This window comes from Camelina sativa, chromosome 7, assembly GCF_030686135.1.
Source record: "Camelina sativa cultivar CO46 ecotype springtype chromosome 7, ASM3068613v1".
Classification (NCBI taxonomy): domain Eukaryota; kingdom Viridiplantae; phylum Streptophyta; class Magnoliopsida; order Brassicales; family Brassicaceae; genus Camelina; species Camelina sativa.
This window is the reverse complement of record NC_141886.1, coordinates 16930950-16947923: the sequence shown is the minus strand read 5'-3', so window position 1 is coordinate 16947923 and position 16974 is coordinate 16930950. Positions and strand designations below refer to the sequence as shown.

Below are 16974 nucleotides of genomic sequence, written 5' to 3'. Positions count from 1 at the left end.
GGGATTTCGATAACGGAACATTCAACTAGAATACACATCTTCTAATTTACTCATTGCTATATCTATATTATTTACATTTGACTAGCTAGCTCCCTTAGTTAGCAAAAAAAAAAAAAAAACCACTATGAAAAGGAAAAAGGAGGAACTAAGAGTAACCAACTAAAAACAAATTTACAACGAAATTAAAAAAAAAAAAAAAAAAGAAGAAGAGAGAAAAGATGCAACTTTTGAATGACGGTGCGGTATTAATCATAATGCTAATCTTGTTCCAAATGGCGTCATCGATGGAGGTTTTTTTTTTTTTTTTTTTTTTGTCAACAAAAGAATTAGGTCAGTCGAGCCAATTTGGTGAGAAATCGTTTACAAACAAAATATGGTGCGGATATATACGCGCTCGGCGTGCCAAATAATCCGCCCTTACATTAGCATTATGGGAAACATAAACTAAAGAAAAAGAAGAAAACTCCTCCCTGTCAATCTTTATGTCGTCCAAATATGTTGTGAAGGCCGGCCATTCATGAGGAGAAGACACCATCTTCACCAAATCGGAACAGTCCGTAAAGAAAGTCACATCCTGGAAACCATGGCCAATCATGCATCACATGGCCCACATGAAGGCTTCAACTTCAATGTGTAGTGGAGATAGACTGCGCATGTAGTTGGTTGCTCCATGTAACGGGACTCTCTCTGCAAAGAAGCACAAAACCACCCTGTACCTGCAAAACAATCAGACTCTTTCCAAGAGCCATCAACGAAACACCGATACCCTGAGTAATCCGAAGGAAGGGAAAGATTTCTCTCTTGGGGCGTAAAGGGGGAGGGGAGAGGAGAGAAAGAAGACTCCCCCTCTCCAACTTCCTCCTGGGCCTGAAGCCAGGAGGTTGTCTCCCCTTCCGCCATTCGTACAACCTCGTCAGGATGTTCTACTTGATTCTCAAAAACCCTAGCATTCCTTGCCTTCCAAATATATCACATGAGCCAAGGAAAAGCCGCTACCTGTGAACCCGGATTTTTATGTCCTAAGAAATGGTGTACATTAGAGAATATAGACTCTGTTGGGAAATTCTGTGAACCCGCAGGAACATGGGACAGAGCCCAGACCTGACGTGCTGGCGGACAAACAAATATAGCATGATTGATAGTTTCCTCCTCAGCACCACATCGTATGCAACCAACATCACAAGATAAACCCCTCCGTTTCAAGTTTGCTGAAACGGAAATACACCCAATCAAAACTTGCCACATAAAATGTTTAATCTTCGGTGGACAACTAATCTGCCAAACCCCTGCAAGAAGAGGGGTGATATCCGGTCCAGGTCAAAAAGCCTGGAAGGTATTAGTAACACCGAGACGCGCCATATCATATCCTGATTTGACCGTATATTTACCAGACTTTGTAAAATGCCACCCAAAAGAGTCATCCTTTGGACAACTGCTTAACGGGATAGCTCCTATCAAAGCTACATCCACCGGATCAAAATGCTGAAGAAGCCGATCCCGACACCAAGTATGCGTATGGGAATCAATAAACTGAGACAAACGAAGATTAGGATCTGGAGCAGATCCGTTTGAAAAAGCTGGTCTTGGGGATTGAGCTGGAACCTAGGGATCAGTCCATATAGAAATGGAGTGACCCGAGCCAACCCGTTTAATAAGCCTTTTATTCACCAAAGATCGAGCTGATAAGATGCTCCTCCACCCGTAAGATTGAGAGTAGGACCGTATTGGTTCCAAAGGATTGGAATTCCGGTAATATCTACTTTTGAAAACCCTGGCAAACAGAGAGTCTGGATACTCAATCAGTCGCCATAACTGCTTAGCCAATAAAGCCATGTTAAAATCATCAACATTCCTAAAACCCAATCCACCCATCTGCTTACTGCTGCAAAGTTTATCCCATGACAGCCAATGCATGCCCCCACTCTGACCACTCGAGCTCCACAAAAAATTCGCAACCGCACTAGTGAGTTTGGAAGTGATTGTTTTTGGTAAACGATAACAAGACATCACAAAACTCGGGACCGCAGTCGCCACAGACTTAATCATCACCTCCTTACCCCCTCTGGACAGCATTTTCGCCGTCCAACCAGTTGTGCGGCTTTGTAACCGATCCCGAACAAACGAGACGACTTTTGTCTTAGACCCTCCCAAACTTTCAGGGATCCTTAAATACGATCCCATCCCGCCCATGGTTGTTATCCCAAGAACCCTCTGCATCTCCATCCTAGTTGGTTCATCGACCGTGTCACCAAACTGGATGGAAGACTTTGCAAAATTGATTTGCTGTCTGGAGGCAGCCTCATACTGCTTAAGTATATCCTTATCCACCTTGCAAAAGAAGAGACTATCATCTGCGAACAACAAGTGTGTAATAGGGGGACACTTATTTGCCACCTTAATACCCGTTATCCGCTTGGTCGCTTCCGCCTTACGAATATTTGCAATCAGAACCTCCGTACATAGTATGAACAAATAAGGTGAAAGTGGATCTCCCTGTCGTAACCCTCTCTCCGGCACTATCTGTCTAGTAGGTTGACCATTAATAAGGACTCTATACTCAACCGAAGATACACAGAACATAATCCATGAAATCCATTTTTCCGCAAATCCCATCTGGCAGAGTAAAGCCGCAACAAAACCCCACTCAACTCTATCATATGCTTTACTCATGTCTGTCTTAATGGCCATAAACTTCCCTTTACAGGACTTATTGGTCCGAAGACCATGAAACATCTCTTAAGCAATCAGAATATTGTCCGAGATCAACCGACCCAGAACAAAAGCAGATTGTGTCTCCGAGATTAAGCCCGATAGAATCAACTTAAGCCGATTACACAAGACTTTAGACAAAATCTTTTACCCCACATTGCATAAAATAATAGGACGCAACTCTGCCTTCCGACTGGGTTTTGCCACCTTAGGGATAAGACAAATATGTGTCCGATTGAGACCAGAGTCAAAGACACCCTCCTCAAAAAAACCGATTCACTAAAGCCACCAGATCATCCTTAACAATATTCCATGCCTTCTGGAAGAACAAAGCTGTCATCCCATCCGGACCCGAACTTTATCCGGGTGCATCATAAAAAAAGCCCGCCTAACCTCTGCCTCTGTGGTTGGAACCGTTAATCTGATGTTGTCCGCTTCCGTTATAACCGTTTTAACCTCGCTCAAAACCTCCTCGAAATTAGACGGGTTTGTAGAAGAAAACAATTCCGCAAAATATGACACCGCTGTATCACTAACAGTGGCATCATCCGTGGACCAAACATCTTGTTTGTCGTACAAGCCGACAATCCGATTACGAGCTCGCTTCTGCTTAGTTTGAGCGTGGAAGTACTTAGTATTCCTATCCCCCACTCTCATCCACCGATTTCTACTTTTCAAATACCAGTGTACCTCCTCATCCCTATAGGCCTCCCTCAGGCGGGCATGAAGATCGAAAATAACCTCAGGGGGTGTCGCATCATCGGTCTGGGCCTCCTCTAACTGCTTCTTAATTTCCTCAATCAAAACCCTTCCATACGGATCCTACACTTTCCGCCAGCGAGAAATCAACCTTCTGCAACTGACCAACTTGTCCACAAACCCAGATGGGCCCTGAACCTGTACACCACTCCACCCTGAGGAAATCGCCTCCATAAGACCTTCTTTACCAACCCAGCGTCTATCGAACATGAAGTTCCGACGACCCCTGTGCCGTTTAGCCCCAATACTACCCAGTAAAGGCATATGATCTGAGGCAATCCTAGGCAAGTATTCCGTAACCGTATCCAGGAACAACTCATGCCATTCTTCGGTTCCAAAAGCCCTATCTAACCGGCACCGTATAGGTTTCTTGTCTCGCCAACCGTGCCAGGACAAACAATCTCCCAAAAAGGAAAACTCTAAAAAACCACAATCCCGAATCATTTCATTAAAAGAGATGAATGAAGAAGCATGATGCATCCCCCCCCCCCCACGTTTCTCATGATTACCAGTAAGCTCGTTAAGATCACCAATAAGAAACCAAGGAGTAGTCCGAGTAGAACTAATCTGTAGCAACCTTTCCCACACCAAATCACGGTTCTTTGGAACCGGATCACCATACACAAATGTTAAATTAATAATTCGTCCCTTATAAACCGCTTCAACATCAATCATTCTATTGGACTCCATTAAAATCTCAACATTAAAATTATCTTTATAGTAAAATAAAGCCAAACCTCCACTGCTACCAATTGGTTCCACAGTTTTTAGATTATTATAGCCAAAATGGCCTACAAATTGTTCCCAAAAAGAAAAAGATTGTTTTGTTTCCATGAGAAATAAAAATCTGGTCTATGCTGGTACCAAAGATCCCTAAGGTGCCCTATAGTAGCTTTATTACCCAGACCTTGACAATTCCAACTTAAAACATTCATTTAACAGGCTTTGACTTTGGTGGCTTTCCCCCACCTGGGCCTCCCTTCACCCCTTCCTGGGCTTTAGAAGCCTGATCACCGACACTGGAACCTGACCCATTTGGACGCTTCCGCGGAGACAGCAACATCTGAGCATTGCGTTTTTTCACGCAGACCCCACGCATCACTACACCTTTTCCCTTCCGTCCCTTGTCCCCCATGACGAGCTTTGTTAGAGTCTTCTGATCGACCCACTAAATCCTCCGATCGCAGATCCTCCTCCGATCCCTCACACATGGCTTGATCCAAGTCCATCTCCCCATTGGTACCTTCACCATCCTGACCTGCAGCCTCCCCCATTGCAATCTCCACCGAGGCACTAACCGCACACCCCTGTGAACCCATTTCTCCCAAGGAAACTTGGGGCACAACCCCTTGGTCCATAGGAGGACTGCTAACGACCGAGGCAAATATGACAAAGGAAGTACCTACTCTCGGCGACACCAGAACAGGTCCTTGGTTCTCGAACTGTGTGCTCTGCTGAGACACCGGCTGAACCACTTCCTGCACACTGGTTCCTGATACTGGAAGAGCAGAGGCATCCCCATAAACCTGAACAGCAGACCCCCACAACCAATGTCTCTGCACCCTCACTTCTCTTCTCCATAGAGGGAGACAAAATTTGTCCCTCCTCCTCAACAGAAGCCACCCCTACATGAGGCATCACCAAAACCTCCTCAACATCCTCATCCTGAAATAGAGCTTTTTTAACAACCTTTTGTTGATTGGTTTTTACCACAGATGGACCATCCCCTTCTGGTAACGGGGCCCTAGCAGCATCCACACGCTGTCTCCCTTGACCCCGAGACCCCCCTTGTCTCCCCCACAAATCCGGAGGGAATCCCGAACCAGACTTTCCCTTATTACGCGAGGAGGAGCCAACTAAATGCTCTACCCGAGCCTTGGCACCTCCATAACCTTGACCTTTATGACCCCCTTTACCCTGACCCGGTCCCCTTCTTGAATCAGCCAGGACCGCTCTGTTGTAGCTCGAAAAGGTTTCCTTGATCTTGTCCCATCCCGGAACCCCCTCGACCATCATGATCTTGCACACGCTTAACCAAAGGGCATACAGACTCATCATGACACAAGCTGGAGCAGAGATTACACCAACCATATAACCACTCATAATGCAGCTTCACAACCGTAATTTCACCATTGAAGAACTCTGTCTACCTCAAAACAGAGTGGTTTGAGACCATCAACCGTAACCTGCACCCTCCCTCTATCGATATCCACAGCCTCGACAATCCCCAAACCAGATCCAATATCTCGAAATGTAGGTTCTGCCCAGAACTGAATGGGCACATCCCACACTCGAATCCAAAACGTAAGCGCTGAAGGATAAGCTGGATCCACCCTTGGTGTCCAACGAACAAAGGAGACCATCCAGGAATCGAAATGATAGGGACCCATCTTCAAAACCTCGACGATGTCATCCTCTTCCTCAAAATCAAACTGAAACTTCCCCGAACCCAGATCTGCACCCACAACCCGACCCTCGACTTGCCAGATCCTTGGCATCATAATCAGCAACGACTTCATATCCTGCATTTTAGAATTGAAGCAGCGCCCCACAACGGTCTTTGAATATCCAGCAATAAGATCAGGATTGTCGAAGTAGGAAATTTTGATTTTCCTTCTAGGCCTCGCAACCTCCTCCGAGAGACCGACCACACCCTTCCCCAGAAGACCACTTTGCGACATGACTGCAGCAGCAAACTTCAAAAATGAAACAAAGGATACACTGGAGAAACTGAAATCGAGAGAGAGATACATTCTCCCCCAATCTTCCACCCATGCTATAAAGCCCCCCCCCCAATGCCCGTGATGAGATCGAATTACGGAGAGCAAATCCCGCAGAACAGATCCGCACAATCCCAAAGAAACATCATACCACAGCCTTCCAAAACCAGACAATCGAATCCCCAACAGATACTGCTCCTCCACACCCACCAACAGATCACGAACTTTCCAAAAAATCTCACAGGGGATTGAAATCACCAAGATACGACAAATCGCAAACCCCTGCAAGAAACCAAGTTTGGAAACCAGAGATCCCAGAATATCCCGAAAACTTACCCTCAAATCCGATATCAACCGGCTCTTCAGCCAGAGGGAAAGTCGATCCCCGAGAACCATTAAATTCCACAAACGTCACCGCACATCCCCATTGAAACCCACAAGATAAACCTCAATAGAACCCCAAAATCGGACCCACAAAATCCCCAGAATCATACGGAGATCAAAACCCTAGCCGCATCGGCTCATTCTCAAAGGTGAGTGCATGACCATGGCTGATCTAAGCGAATTGATGATTGTTTTGTGGCAAGGAATGCATCAGTCGATGCAGTTAGGGATTTGATGGCGATGCAAGGGGCTGCATCGGTCGATGCTTGGAGTGCATCAGTCAATGCAGTTAGGGATTCACAAGATTACATCAGTCGATGCGACGGTGGTTCATCAGTCGACGCAAGGCATGTGTCGGTCAATGCAAGGTCGCAGAGTTGCGTATTATCTGGTTTGCTTGTTTGTATGTTGATCGGAATTGTCTTTTCGCTTGTGTGTATAACCCAGTAGATGGGAGGATCGCCTCACAGAGTATTTATGGCAATACTCACGCATCTCATATATGTTGTCGTGCAGGTAAAGGTAAAGTGTGATCGTGAAATCGAGACGATGAAGAGGATAATGTTTTAAAGGCTCGGTTGCGTGTTCTATGTTGTCGTTAGGTTCCTAGAATAGTACCATGTGGTCTAGAATGAATGTTTAGGTTGATAGTTATTTGATTCATGTTGTTTGCTTGTGAATGGTTGGTTTAAAGTTTGTAGACATATGATTATTGATTATTGGTTATTAGTTTATTGGTTATTGTTTTATGTTATCCGCTGTTTGGTTTGAGTATGAAATCATTAGTTTAATAATATATTAAAAAAGTAGGTCGGGTCGTTTCAACTAGTGGTTATTTTGATTTATCCTATATTTCAGTAATTTATGTACTTTTAAGTAAATAAAAAACAAATAAAGAAAAAAAGAATAAATAGTTCAACGAATGGGATAACCAAATAAAACAAGAAAAATATGCTGAACTTGTTAATTTAGAAGACTAAACAAAAGGAGAAGCAAATAAAAAATGTCATCGATGGAAGCTATTCGTGAAGAACCATCTTCGATTGGAGTTGAGAGAAAGGTCCCAGGAGGTCCTGATCCTATACACACTACAAAAAAAAAGGTTTGTTGCATCACTTAAACAGAATCACAAAAGTAAATGATATCAATTTAAATGACTTATTAATAAATAATGCATAATTATGTGTTTAGCATCAATTATTATTATTGATGTCGTAATCGAATAATTTGACATCAGTTCAGTGACACAATTTTATTTGAATTTGCATCAATTCAAAAATATTTAACAGAAAATATAATTTACATCACTTAATATAATGATACAAATTAAATATCAAATAAATAAATGATACAAAACTGATATCAATAATAAATGATGCAAAATTAAATAAATATGTATTTCAAAATTTTATTATATTCAAAACTCAAAAATATTCAATATTAATCTTTTTTTATTCAAGAAGAATCAATTTATTTTTCCATAAAAAATCAAACATATATTACTATTTCCCAAAAAAAAGTTTTATAAATTTCTATTATTAATTATTTTAAAGATACGAAAATAACATTTCAAAATATAAATTATGTTTATTTTTTTATTTAAATATAATAATTACATTCTCCATCTAATAAACCTGCAAAAATATTTTATTTTCAAAATAATTAATCATTATATCACAAATATTTCCATCAATTAATAATTATTAAAAAAATCGTAAATATACAGTATCCGTGATATATTTTCCATAAATAATAATTATATAAAGAAACAGATCTGTTTGGATATCGTAACCTCTTTTCTTTTATTTTTTCAATTTCTCAACTATTCTTGATTTTATTAAAAATATTGGGGGATATTATATATGTATTTAAGCTGTTTAGAAAAAACTGAAAATTTGTTTCCACACCACTCACGATCTGTAACTATTTAAAAAAAAAATTATTATTATTTAAGGGTGAGAGTGCTTCTCCATCCATATAAGAAAAAAAATTGAGAGTGATCAAAACAACAACTTTTGTAAAAGTTCTTCTTTGAATGTCAACAAACCAATGGTAAATCCAATTATGCATTTACAACACATCTTCAGCATATAATCATCACATCTAAAACATTTAAAGGTAAATTTTCTTTTCTTCTCCCTATTTTATATCAAGTTTTTTTATTATCAAATGTAGAATTCTAATTTTTCTTTTGTTTTTTTTGTTTATATACTCATAAAATCTCAAAATGAAACAAAAATGTCATGAAGACAATGGAAAAGAAACGGGGAACAAATGCAATATGTGTTTCATATAACAATTATGAAGATACATTTGACACTTCAGCAAGAAGAAAAAAAGCTTCAATTTATGATTTGGGTTCCAAATTTGAGAGGGGTGTGCGTCTAATGAATGGCCTCACAAAGTTTTTTTTATCTGCTTTTCAAGTTAACTTTAATTTTGTTTCTTTATTATTTCTGATTTAATAATATTTTCTCTCTTTATTTGTTTCTTTTTTTTTAACAATATACTGTATAAATTTAACACTATCATTTCAAAAAAAAAACCGAATTTGGCATTATACATCAATCTCGAATATTAACATTAATTGTAATAATCAGATAAATTTTCTAAAACTTGGTAACAAATTTTTCAAAAATACGAATATTACATTATCCATAAATCTCGAATATTTAATTGTCATAATCGGAGGGATTTGTAACGTTCCGACCGCCACCTCTTAGTGAGCCCCATGTCCAATTCCAGTCCATGGACCCACTTTCTTTAATGGGTTTCACGTCCTCTCATTAGGTCTGTGAGCCCATCCGTATCTGACAACCGGTTTGCTACTTCCGGGAGGTTTTAAAGACTTGTTACTGTCCCTACAAATCACCACATGATATTTTCATGTGTTTTGTCCTCACTCGCATAATTCTGACAGTTACTTCCCAGAAGGTCACCCATCCTGAGACTACTCCAGCTCAAACACGATTAACTCTAGAGTTCTCTCAAGACCCTTACCGAAAAGATAAGTGCACTTTCGTGACATAGGTGGCCAAATCAATTTTTTAAAACCTCTCTACATACCACAATGTCACAATTAACTGAAACGACCCGATCCCTTTTTTTTTTTTTAAATCTCAAAACTGGTGATCTCATAGTCACTAACAATCTAACTACATTCAAACCAAATAGCGGAAATAACCAAATAGACCAATGAATTAAATAACCAAATGAATAAACCAATATCATCAATCCAACAAAACCAATAACATAAACCAAGTCATAGAACAAGGAACTAGCAACCTAAACAACCATTCTAGACTACTTCATTCCATTTCCTTTATTCCACGATCACACTTTGCTTTTACCTGCACCACAAACACAAATTGAGATGCATAAGTATTGTCATAAACACTCAGTGAGGCAATCCTCCCATCTACTAGGCTTTACATACAAGCAACTGAGAATCCAATGCCAAAAAAAGAACAAACAAACACAAACAAACCAGGAAACCAAGTATCAGCCGCTTGCTGAAAGGGTTAATGTTGACCAACACCCTCCTAGTGTTGATCGACACTGACTCTTGGTGTCGATCGACACTATCTTTAAGTATCGATCGATACCGCTCCTTGGTGTCGACCGACACTACTCCTCAGTGTCAACCGACACCCCTCCTCAACACGAAAACCCTAGTACCAACATTCGCCAAATATTTGCGCTGTCAAATCCTTGGTGTCGATCAATACCGACTCCACAGACGCGATCTGCTCGAAGCTTTTAAACCTCCCGGCTATAGCAAACCGACTGTTGGATATGGATAGGCTCACGAGTCTAGTGAGAACACGTGAGGCCTATAAAGTAAGGTGGGACAATGGATCGGGAGTGGACATGGGACCCATTACGAGGTGGCGGTCTGGGTTTTACAGGTGGTATCAGAGCCAAACCGAGACAAGTATGGAGTCGAGTGGGCTCACACCGTCGGGGGGGGTGACGGTCATGGCAACGAGGACATTACGATCTATTAGTGGGAGTGAATTCTGATACCCTGGTTTGCAAAGAGGTTTAAAAGAATTGATTTGGCCACCTATGTCACCAAATTGCACTAATCTTTTTGGTCATGGGTCCTGAGAGAACTCCGAAAAGATCATGTGCTGATTTGTAAGGACAGTAAACAAGTCTTTAAAGCCTCCCATATGTAGCAAACCAGCCATCAGATGTGGCTGGGACCACAGTTGGGAGTGGACGTCCTAGATGTGGGGTCCACTAAGCGAGGTAGACACATGGGCCAGGAGTGAACATGAGGTCCATTACGCAAGGTGGCGGTCTGGACGTTATAGATCAAATCAGAAAGTTGATTCACAATCTGGGGTGTCTGAACGGTTGGTTTGTGAATTAATTGGGCGTTAATATCGAGGTTTAGCATGGATGGTTTTGTGGAAATGTTGGGGTGTCAGTCGACACCAGCATGTTGTTGTGTGATTGGTCGTTGGAGAATCACTGGAGTTAGTGTAGGTTAAATCGGATCGTTGGAGAGGTGAAGTTTGTGGCTGGAAGAACTTGGTCGCTTAGGGGTAGTTGGTTGTGCGACTAAGTATCAAGATGAGGTGGTGTTTGGGATACGTGATTAAGTGAAGATTAATCCTGGAAGTGGAGACATGTGGTTTGTCCGGTTGGATGTTGAAGTAGTCTTATGCGGAGTGACTAGAGTCTACGAATCTAAGATGCTTGTGGGCTAAAGTACGTTTGTATGACTGTCTTTGTGGATTCGGAGAATGAGTTAGTTAGACCCCCTATTTAAAAATTGGTCTAGGCACCCATGTAATCACCGGTTACACGATGAGCGTCTTCTTACCGCCGGGATTTCACCCTAATCGGCCAACAAATCGAAAATATAAAAAAAAAAATTGAGGGTTTTTGAACTTCTAACTATAATTTCCTTTTATAGATCTATTATATGAGGGCCGAAACTATGACAATAACACGTTAAAACGACTAATAGTTGAAAAAAATGAAGAGGCAGATTTAAATTACGGTTTACAGATCGTCACAAATCGACATCCACAAGGAAAAAGACAGGGGCATTTTTGTCATTTTATATTTATTTAAAAAAAACTGTAAAAAAAAAGAAAAATGACAATGTGGGGCTTGAACTCGTGATCTGGGGCCACATATGAAAACCGCTGGACTAATGTTAACTCTTGGTAACATTTTACAGATTTAATATATTATACACATATATAGATAAAACCGATAAAACTAGTCCCGATTAATCCCAGATTTAAATCCGATTTTACAAGTAATCGCTAGGCCATCTCTCACCGCCCGGCTAACGTCTAGCGATTTTTAAAACAGGGGTTAGATCTAACCTATGTTTGTGGAAATTTTTATTAGGAGCGATTTTTACGCCGGTTGCCTCATCGAATTTATGGGATTCTGGTGAGATCTCGTGGATCCTATGTGAGGATTAGGAATCCGGATGCAGTTGTTTCATGTACTGTAATTTCTTTGGAGTAAATTTTCTAAAGCACTTAATCAAGTTTGTCAAGAGTCCGTCGATGGTATTGTTTTCTGACTAATAAGGTTTGCCAAAGTCAATCTAAAAACGATAATCCCTCTATATTTTCTAACTTGACGACGACATACACATTTATTAAAAATGTGATTTCAAATTTGAGTATTACTACATATTTATGCAGATGTCTGGACTGTCTCAAATTCGTTTGACTCTTCAAGAGTTCTGATCAACACAGACATAACTCAAGTTAATATCTTAAAGAATTGTTAGTTTTTTAATAAATAGTATTCAATAATTTACATTCTTATTAAATTATTTTGTAACAATATTTTGTTTCATTCTAAAATAAGGCTTTCTAATTATGGCTTGCAATTGACCATCATGGATTCTTTGCAAAGGAAGGATTTTTTTTTGGGGAAAAAAAAGAATTAGAAGACTACACGATGTTGACTATCGAAGAAGTTCTTAATGCATATGAGGTATATAATATTCAAACTGTACATAATTGTATTACTTTTTATGCTTATACACACGTAATCCATACAATAAAACTACAATATTTTTCACCAGAGCATGACAGCTCAGCTTTTGTATTGAAGCACAGTCTGCCACATCAGTTAAAATGAGTATCCAATCAAATTATAACAATTAATACATATTAACTTTAATTTACTTACATGTCATCATTCTATCTTACCTTCCCATTCTCCTTCTTGCTTCACCACATATTTCGAGACTCAGCCATCACTCTTGAAAATACAGAAACGGAAAAGGGATTGGATTAGGGTAATCTGTTGGATTTCAATCTATAATCTGCTCTAATCCGTTGGATGTTAATTTTAGGGATAAACAATCTCAGACTTTGTATCATTTTTTATTTCTTTCTATCTCAGTAAACATCGCTCATCTTCGATTTTGATTCTTATTAATCGTGAAAGTGGAAAACAATCTTCTTTAGCAACAACCATGGAGAACAATCACGGTGATGGCGATTTTTGAATTTTGGTTTTATGAGAGCGCACTCAGAGTCCCACGTTGGAGGCTGTGTACGAAGATGCTGGCGAGGGAGGAGGAAGGTGAAGCCGTTGGGGCTGAATTGGAATGCTTATGGACCTCTGAGATTCGGTACATCAGTTAGTTCAGGGAGAAAGTAGCAACGCTGCGGCTACTACTACTGAGGATAGTACATGGAGGAAGCTGATCATGATTCGCATCACAAGCATGGCAAAGTGTACTCTGGCTTGCGTGAGTTCTCTAACTCTAACTCCTTTTTCTTGGCTATGTTTTCCTTTGAAAGAAGAACCTTCTAATAAATGGAACTTGATATAAACTGGTCGAAAATAAAGTTTTGATTTTTTAATGAAAGTGTGCAGAGGTGTGACCTTATCATCTTTTAGAATTTTGAAACCAAGCTCGTAAACTCTGCTTTAACATCTTTGTAGCGAATTTGCAGCTGCCTCTGATTTTATCTCGATTGTAGACTAACTATGTTTTGTCCAATGTATATTTATCATTGTTTTATTGTATTGAATATTTTTCTTTCTTTCAAATGTCCACAACTCATGTCTTTATCATTAAAAATAATTAATATGTTACAGGCGATGATTAACTGTCCACTCCTTCAACTTCTTGATATAGCCTCATGCCATAAGCTTTTGGATGCTACTATTCGTTCAGCGGTCATTTCATGTCCTCAGTCAGAGTCAAATGCTACTATTTGCAGACGAGCGTATGACAGTAGGAGACTAGGAGCAATATGAAGTGCTCAAATGCTAGCGAAGGGCCTCCCTGCATCGGGTAAAATTTCTTAAGTAACATAACAATATAAGACTTCTCTATATAACAAGAGGCAGGCATTAATGTCATTGTTTCTCTGTTTTTCCTGATTTGTTGAAGGAATGGCTCCAGTGTTTTCGAGATCTGCCTGGTTTTGCACTTGGAATCTAATACAAGTAATTTTACAAGATGAACATTTATACACAAGATAATCTGTTTACTTTTTAATGAAATTGCATCCAACTTATTGTTATTTTCTTGCGGTTTGCAGAATGATCTGGTTTATGGTTGGGGAATGGATATGAAACTTGGGTACTGTGCTCAGGTAAAGTCCCCATTTCTTGTTTTCTTCGTCTTTAAGACCTCACAACAGCGCTATCATTCATTATTAGCATTGTGACCTGATTGCATTCTCTAGATGAATCAGTTTTAAATGTTGTTATAGGATGACCGTAGCAAGAAAGTAGGCATTGTCGATAGCGAATATATCTTCATCAAGGCATTCAACACTAGGTGGAAGTGCTGATCCTGATAGGAAGGTCAGCTACTCTACTTCCCCCTCCATCTTCTCCTTGTAAAATACCAAATATTGAATTATCTCTCTTCCTAATTATTACAGAACTCAGCTGGCAGTGGTGTGACTCAGGTAAGCACTATTTTAACATCCAGTTACTCATTTCCTGACTGTAAAATAAATAGACGTCTCACAACTTTGATCACCTTTTTTTTATATATAAACAGAAACGAGGTTCTCCGACCTTTGATTCAAGTGTAACTGGTTTCCTTTTTTTTATTTCCCGATGATGAAACTGGTTTTGTCCGTAGAGCAGGAGTGTAATTTGTGTGTGTTTTCTTGAATAGATACGGAGGCAATCAACAGGGGAGCTTCGAACTTTTAAAGAACAGTGGAACCAAGCTGTAGCAGAAGACAAGAATTGGGTCGACCGGTCATCATCAACTCGGAATCGAATTAGCAATAACCGGAGATTAAAACGAAGTAGTGTGATTCCAAGTTTAGTGCAGAGGAAAGCTAAAAAGCCTACAACATAAAAAAAAACACATACAGTTTTTACTCAGATTAAATATAGAAAAGTTTTTGTTTTTTTTTGGGGTTCTCATTGTTATATATAACTATATAAGTCAATAGTTTGGTCATTTTACTCTCTTTTGATTAGTGTAGTTTTCGTGGTCTTCTTCTATAGATGTCATTTTACTCATCTTTGATTAATTCCAATTATTTTAGCATGTTTTCTTGAAAAAAGAGTTCATATTAAAGTTGGGTTTAAAAAAACAAATTTAGGGACAGAATACAAATCTTTGTTTTTCTTCTTTGTATTGTACAAAAATTATAATTTAAAAAAACAAAAACCAAAAAATAAGTTTTTAGAAAGAAGAAAAATTACAACCCGCGGCGTAGCGCGGATACCAACCTAGTAAACAATAAATTATCTTTTTGTAGGTCGGGATATGTCGCATCGTTTGTACAATATATGAAATTGATACATACTATTCTTGGTTGTACTTATCATGTAGGAAATTCAAAAAAAAATACCATCATTGAGCAGGCCATTAAGTTAGAAAATGAAAAACATAAACTTAAGCCAAAATTTTGGTGTGAGGTCTGCAAAGACTATGCCAAATCTGTCACTCCAAAGTAAGTTTCATAAAACATATGTTCTAATCATATTTATGGACTTTGTCAACTATAGTCGGTACTTCGATAATAATAAACTCACTATTCCAAATATTATGATTTTTGTTTTTGATACACTTTAAAATCATGGATCAAACCGGAGAAACAAAATGTATGGTGTTTGTAATTTTCTCTGCAGAAATTTTTGAAAGAACAGCTTTTGAACTTCTTAACGATAGCTATGATCAGGTAAAATTTATCTAATAGAAGTGTCGATATTCATAAATTGAACAATGTACTACTTAACTATTAGTAATAAAGATATATGATTAGGTCAGGGATCCTGAAGCTATATGCCTCAAAAATTTAAAGATTTGGTTGGGAAGACATTTCAGTTTCTCTTTTCTATCGAGCCAAAATATATTCATGGGAGTTGTGACATCTACAATGTCGCTGCTGTTTGTTCAAAAGGAAAAACGACTCCTCTCGAGATTGTTGACTAATACATATATATTGATCTCTCTTCTATCATATCCGGTGAACAGTTAATATATCTATATGTATATATATCATATTACTTTCAAATATGTATTTCACTAATTAATTTCTATTTATCAAGTGATTATATGATAATTGTAAGATCATTTAATGATTATTGATGGTGTGGAGATTACAAAAGTAGATTTGTCTACTTCTTCAATTTCCTAATAAACAAAAAGTTCAAGTAATGTCATAGAAGGAGATGACCAACAATCTACCTGTCCCACAACATATTGAGGCCACAAGCCAAAAACCATGAGAAGGCTGATTTTTTAGTGGACCAAAGAAAGAAAAGAAAATTGTAATAGTTGGTGGTGTTAAGGGACGAACACAAGATCTCAGACACATTTTTGTTCATCTTTACCACTTTACTAACGAGACATCACTGAAGTTTTAAGGCCAAAATTCTATATATTATTTCCGGACCGCAAGCACATCCTTCATCAACCTATTCTTGGGGCCGGCTCTGCATCTACGTCTAAAAACATTGTTCAAAGATGGCTGATTTGGATGATGTTACAGCTACTGATGGTTCAGATAAACTAATCTGTAAGTAGGACTAAATGGCAAAAAATGGTGATCGTATGATATTGCATCGAGCCCGCTGTTTGAACCAGTGTGAAGAGGGATGTCTCCACTTAATATTTTTTCTATTTGCTTCCTCTTTGAATAAAATTATAACTATGTTTAGTTAATTTCTTTTTCGGATTTCTGGGGTATTGTTTTGTTCACAATTTCATTATGGAAACATATTTATTTTTCTAAAACTTTTTTTTGGTATATTTCTTGTTTGAGTTTTTAAGTTCCTAATAGTTATCATACAATCTAATTTCCCGATCAAAAATGTAGTTAGAACAAATTTACAGTGAATTTAAATGTATTAACAATACAATTGTGTTCTTTTGCGATATTATAAAACTTCTTAGACTAACAACAAAATGTTAAGCTGTTAAACA

At 38.8% G+C, this 16974-nt stretch overlaps 2 protein-coding genes and 1 long non-coding RNA gene across 3 annotated transcripts; 1 reads left to right on the top strand and 2 right to left on the bottom strand.

Moving 5' to 3' along the window:
• Window positions 1-591: 591 nt before the first annotated feature.
• Window positions 592-2733, bottom strand: LOC147941325 (uncharacterized). The gene is made up of 4 exons (XM_087458472.1): window positions 1669-2733; window positions 1389-1602; window positions 1036-1208; window positions 592-957 (listed from the first exon to the last, which is right to left on the bottom strand). Exons 1-4 carry the CDS (start codon window positions 2731-2733, stop codon window positions 592-594), a joined length of 1818 nt encoding a protein of 605 aa, XP_087314598.1.
• A 312-nt stretch (window positions 2734-3045) lies between these two features.
• On the bottom strand, window positions 3046-6584 carry LOC147941324 (uncharacterized). Its single transcript, XM_087458471.1, has 8 exons — window positions 6525-6584; window positions 6288-6470; window positions 5642-6164; window positions 5098-5534; window positions 4495-4994; window positions 3978-4213; window positions 3574-3887; window positions 3046-3531 (listed from the first exon to the last, which is right to left on the bottom strand). The coding sequence occupies exons 1-8, from the start codon at window positions 6582-6584 to the stop codon at window positions 3046-3048; spliced, it is 2739 nt and encodes a 912-aa protein (XP_087314597.1).
• Window positions 6585-12783: 6199 nt separating this feature from the next.
• On the top strand, window positions 12784-15010 carry LOC104704616 (uncharacterized). The gene is made up of 7 exons (XR_015562915.1): window positions 12784-13314; window positions 13668-13866; window positions 13966-14021; window positions 14117-14170; window positions 14291-14384; window positions 14465-14491; window positions 14707-15010. It is a non-coding gene; the product is annotated as an uncharacterized LOC104704616 (long non-coding RNA).
• The last annotated feature ends 1964 nt before the right edge of the window (window positions 15011-16974 follow it).